This window comes from Megalobrama amblycephala, linkage group LG16 (assembly GCF_018812025.1).
Source record: "Megalobrama amblycephala isolate DHTTF-2021 linkage group LG16, ASM1881202v1, whole genome shotgun sequence".
Taxonomy (NCBI): domain Eukaryota; kingdom Metazoa; phylum Chordata; class Actinopteri; order Cypriniformes; family Xenocyprididae; genus Megalobrama; species Megalobrama amblycephala.
The window spans coordinates 27,532,943-27,539,115 of record NC_063059.1 but is presented as its reverse complement, the minus strand read 5'-3'; the positions used below and the strand labels follow the sequence as shown (position 1 = coordinate 27,539,115).

Below are 6,173 nucleotides of genomic sequence, written 5' to 3'. Positions count from 1 at the left end.
TTCACATTAGTTTTTTATCACCATAATCCTTATTTTCATATGTATTCACATATATTTAAGAGTTTAAAGTAAAAACAAACCCAGTTCCCAGTAAGAGCATACAGAACAGCAATGAATCAGAAAAAAAAATACAATTCAGACCACGTTAGATTTCATAATCATATCTTGTTGCATGACAAACTGACAGAGAACACAGAATATTGCCAGTTTCTGTTCTCCAGAAGCATGATAGCATGTGTAAAAAATGTTTTAAAAATATATTAAACAAAAAAAGTAACCAAAAAAATGGATATTTAAAATTAGAGTTCTCATCCAAATTTTTTATTGAGCAGCAAATGTTTTTATCAGAAGTAAATTAATAAACTAACAGTACTGAATTTCAAGTTTTTCACAATAACACACAGGTAAAGCAGAAATGAAGGTAGTGAACAGTGGAGATAAGCGTTTTCTACTATTATTTGGATAAACAGCCATAGAAAGTGCCTTTATAGATATGATTAAGTCAGTTAAGTGCTCACAGAAGAAGTATGTCTTTCAGAAATTTACAATGGTGGAGGTAAGATTTCTGCAATAAAGCATCACAATAAACCTGTACAGACACTTAACATGATACAGCATGAAGGATATGTTCAAAACATACAGCATACACATTTATCAGCTTCACTTATCTTTTCAGCTTATAATGCACATATCAGGCAGAGAAACAAGTGTGGTGCATATAACGTCGTATATTATCTATAAGTACATGATATTTCTCATGAGGTCAGTCCTTGATCATTCGTAAGTGCAAAGTGTTTTTAGAGGCACATAACATTTCACTTATATATTAATAACATTATGCCACCTCCATAGTGGTGGATCTGCTCTCTTTTCTCTTCAGTAGAGATTCTGACTCGCCGGAATCTATAAGAAAAGACAGAATAATAATAACTGTTGTTCTGCTACACAAAAACAAAGATACATGAGGTCATACATTTATTTTTGGATTATTATATTTGTCAACTTTTTATTTATATACAAGATGTTATATTCAAGCAAACCTGGGCTACTCACCAGTGACAGAAACCTTGATCTTTCTGATTGACTGCACTTGTCCATTGTGGGTAATCTGTAGTTGATAAACTCCAGCATGTTCAGTTGTGGTGTTTGTGATGGTCAGAGATCCAGTCGTACTGTCCAGCTCCAGTCTGCCTCCATCACTCTCTCTACCGATTCTTGCTATAACTTTGCCTTTAAACCTCCACTCTATCACATCGTCTCTCTGTAGTTCAGTATGTTCAGTGTTGAGAATGAGAGGTTGTCCTTTCCTCACTATTGATTCTGATTCTGTTTTATCAACAAAGGGCCAGAATTCCATTAAACAACATTTTGTCAAGGAGAACTAAAGAAAAACTCTATATTTTACACTATTACAAATGAACCTACTTTTCATTTAGTTAAAGGATTAGTTCACTTTCAAATGAAAATTAGCCCAAGCTTTACTCACCCTCAAGCTATCCTAAGTGTATATGACTTTTTTCTTTCAGATGAACAAAATCTGAGAAATATTAATAAATATCCTGACGCATCTAAGCTTTAAAATGGCAGCGAACGAGATCAACGAGTTTGAAGCTGAAGAAATTGTCTCCATCTAAAGCAAAACGTACTCCACACAGCTCCGTGGGGTTAATAAAGGCCTTCTGAAGTGAAGCGATGTGTTTGAGTAAGAAAAATATCCATATTTAACAAGTTATAAAGTAAAATATCTAGCTTCCGCCAGACCGCCTTCTGTATTTAACTTACGAAGAAAGTGTAAAACTCTGTTTCGATTCAGTGGTTCAGAGCGTGTATCAAACTGCCAAAGTCAAATGAACTATTGAAATTTCAAAACGCTTATGACGTAACCAAGCCTCGTTTACTGAAATCATGTGATTTTGGCGCTCTGAACCTCTGATTCGAAAAACAAATGATTCATAAAGTTTTGAAGCTTCATGAAGCAGTGTTTTGAAATCACCCTTCACTAGATATTGTGGAATAAAGTCGCTTTTTTGTTCTCATTTCTTTATAATATTAAGGTTGAAACACTGTAGTAACAAGAACTGATTTAAATATGTGTTTGGTAGCCATCGGATTTGATCCAAAATATCTTAATTTGTGTTCCGAAGATTAACGAACGTCTTACAGGTGTGGAACGGCATGAGGGTGAATAATTAATGACAGAATTTTCATTTTTGGGTGAACTAACCCTTTTATCTGAAAGAAGAAAGTCATATACACCTAGGATGGCTTGAGGGTGAGTAAAGCTTGGGGTAATTTTCATTTGAAAGTGAACTAATCCTTTAGGCACAGGAAGCTCCTTATTATCTGAAGGAAACACTCACCCATTTCCTGTGGCCCCTTTGATCGACAGCAGTTATACGACCTCAATCTCCCTAACAAAACTGAGAATGAAGGTAAAACACTGAACAATAACCACAGAGCATCATGTTGTGCATCTAAAATCATTTAAAAATTAACAGTCATTTCGTTTTACTGATTGAGCGACATGTTTATCGATCTCTTTATTGAATAATTACTAATAATTAAAGGGTTAGTTCACCCAAAAATGAAAATAATGTCATTTATTACTCAACCTCATGTCGTTCCACACCCGTAAGACCTTCGTTCATCTTCAGAACACAAATTAAGATATTTTTGATGAAATCCGATGCCTGCATAGACAGCAATGACATTTCCTCTCTCAAGATTCATAAATGTACTAAAAACATATTTAAATCAGTTCATACGAGTTCAGTAGTTCTACCTTAATATTTTAAAGCAACAAGAATACTTTTGTGTGCCAAAAAAACAAAATATTGACTTTTCAACAATATAGTGATGAGCTGATTTCAAAACACTGCTTTGGAGGATTATGAATCGAATCAGTGACTCTGAGCGCTGAAGTCACGTGATTTCAGCAGTTTAGCCGCTTGATAGGAGATCCGAATCACTGATTCGATTCGTAAAGCTCCGAAGCAGTGTTTTGAAATCAGCTCATCACTATATTGTTAAGTTTTGTTTTATTTGGCACACAAAAAATATTCTTGTCGCTTTATAATATTAAGGTAGAACTACTGAACTCACGTGAACTGTTTGAAATATGTTTTTAGTACCTTTATGGATCTTGAGCGAGGAAATGCCATTGCTTTGAATGCAGGCCTCACTGAGCCATCGGATTTATTCAAAAATATCTTAATTTGTGTTCTGAAGATGAATGAAGGCCTTACGGTGTAGAACGACATGAGGGTGAGTAATTAATGACATTATTTTCATTTTTGGGTGAACTACCCTTTAATATATATACAAGAGTAAATAGGGATTTCAGAAAGATTTGACACATCTAATTGAAGAAAACATGTTAATAGAATTTTTGTTTACTAACCAAAAGTATGAGGACTTCCCACTAAACTGCTCGATTCAGTGGTAAGAAATAAAGTAATGTTAGCCTAGTTAAAGTCAGATCATTGTTCATTCATTTTCATGAATAAATTCCATAATTTAAAAACCCAGGATTGTGTTAAACTTGTTATTTTGGTGCTGAAAGTTCTACAAAATCTTAAATTTTAATGGACAAATGCAATCTTATTTAATCCTCCATATAGTGATTTATGTGCTTGGATTATTTCTATTGACAAAAACGCTTCTCAATACTAGGTGTAAACAGGGCCTTAATTATAGGGCACTACTACAACCATCACAACTAACAAAACATTCAGAAATCCGTTCAGAAGATTTTCATTTCTGTTACTTACCATTCCAGTTTTTAATGCCCGCAGCCAAACACCCAACCGCAATCATCAACAAAAGTACTAGAGCAATTGACATCCAAACTGTACACGAGTGGGATTCTGTAACGGCTAAAAGAAATGATCTGAAATTAGTGCAGTTTTGGGAAACAACTTCTCATACTGGCACAAATTCAATAAGGATCTCAATTACCTGCATCTTATTCAAATAAACTACACTGAACAGAAAACTAAAACCAATACATGCTCACCACGGACAGTAACGTTGAATCTCCTGTATTTGGTCCCAGTGTTGTTGCTGATCTGCAGTATATAAAACCCTGAGTGTTCAGTTCTGACGTTTGTGATGGTCAGAGATCCGCTCATTTTGTCCATCTTCAATCTATTATTAAATATCTCACTGACACCAGCATCTAACGAGACCTCCCGAGTTTCTCCATCAATTTTAGCGATGGCAGTCGTGTCGCTTAGACACGGGTTATGATGAACCGGATTATATACGCAGCGTTTTGTGGCTTGTGCAAACCTCCACAGCATCAGATCATCTTTGTGTAGTTTAACATCAGAGTTGAGAACGACAGGATCTCCCTCCATCACCGACACTGGCTTTATTTTATCTGCGTCTGGATCAAACACACCTGGAAAAGTTTCACATTTGATTATTTGCACTGCAACACATCATAATAATGTACATAGGGGACATCAGGGCATGTTGTCATACTTTTACTTCAATTTTCGTAGAATCTATAGAACATATTTCCACTGGCAATGATCTGTAATAAAGATGCAGTTCATTTAATACACGCTGACCCTATAGCAGACATATCTGTATTTAAAATGTATTATAGGATAATTAATGGCTTTATTTTATCTAATTTTAGCATTAACAGTCGAACAATTATGAAACACTTAACAAAGCATAATATTAAACTAATGCTTTGGTCAACAGGTATTGTAATTAATAAATGTATAGAGGTTTTATATACAAAACACTTGTGACAATTTGCCCCGGTTACATTTCCATAATAATTACAAACCAGATTTGTGTAATCCGATCACATAATTACTATTACAATGAATGTGGTCCAAAAACTCCCAAACTGTGAACTTCCTCCTAATATGGGACAGAGCTGGCAGGTCACATGACAACAAAGAGAGAGAGTTTGAAGGGCAGACAGGGGGGAAGGAACTGCACGACCCTTGAGAGAGACATTTCACCACAGAACAACGGTAGGAATCTGAGACTGATCGTGACCTTCTTTCACGTATGGATTAAAAAGTTACAATGGAACAGCCAATCGGGTGAGATTAAATATAATCACTGTTTTCTGACATTATTTATGCTGTTGTTTTGTAATCACTGTGACTTTCTAGTCATGTATATTAGTTGACTAGTGAACTTTATAATCATCTTAACATCTTTAAACTATTAATGCAACAACCCACTTAAACTCTTCTACATCATTTCAAAAACTCTAATCTCACTGAAAAACTTAAATTCTCACTATTAACTGTTCTTTTGCTTCAATTAACTCCAATAAACTACTAATTACTGCTTATTAATATAGTTAGTAAGGTAGTTAAGTTAAGTTTAGGAATTGGGTAGAATTTGGTCATGCAGAATAAGGCATTAATATGTGCTTTATAAGTACTAATAAACAGCCAACATCCTAGTAATAAGCATGATAATAAGCAACTCGTTAATAGTGAGAATGGACCCTAAACTAAAGTGTTAACCAAAAACTGTAATAAACTGTATATTAACAGATAAATAATCAATGTGTTCAAATTGCTGGTAAATATAATCATTAATGCACTACTCACCAATTACAGTCACATTGAATCTCTTCTTGTTTGAGGATCCACTTGTGCTGAACATGTCCACTTTATAAAGTCCAGAGTGGTTGGTTCTGATGTTCCTGATGGTCAGAGATCCAGATTCAGAATCCAGCTCCAGTCTGTCTCTGAATCTCCCGTCAGCACCATCATATGTGGAGGATGTTTGGTCTTTGTTGATTTGAGCTATGAGGTTGTCTTCAAACTTCCACATTATCTTCTCATATTTTTGTATTTCATTAAGACAAGTGTGTAGAGTGACAGAATCTCCCTCCATCACTGATAGTGATTTCACTCCATCTGTCTCAAAACCAAACAAACCTAGAGAATAGATTTTCACAGTTAATCACATATTAAACCACTGAATATGCACACAGGTTCAATTCAGATCACTATTTTATCTAACAAACTAAATGGACTTGCAAAAAATATGTAAAACTAACTGAACAACCACAAAATACTTACACAGAATCACAAAAATAAATAAATTTGTTAATAAAAAGTAACGAGGACACATTAAATCTTATTTGAACAGTGTTATGTTTATGTTAATATAGTAGGTAAATAAAAGCG

The 6,173-nt window shown here is 34.5% G+C and overlaps 1 protein-coding gene across 1 annotated transcript; it reads right to left on the bottom strand.

Annotated features, from left to right (window-relative positions):
* Positions 1-6,155, bottom strand: LOC125249536. The gene is made up of 6 exons (XM_048161846.1): positions 5,589-6,155; positions 4,016-4,402; positions 3,771-3,875; positions 2,361-2,420; positions 1,054-1,326; positions 1-903 (listed from the first exon to the last, which is right to left on the bottom strand). The coding sequence occupies exons 1-6, from the start codon at positions 5,875-5,877 to the stop codon at positions 836-838; spliced, it is 1,182 nt and encodes a 393-aa protein (XP_048017803.1). The 5' UTR covers positions 5,878-6,155; the 3' UTR covers positions 1-835.
* Between the last annotated feature and the right edge of the window lie 18 nt (positions 6,156-6,173).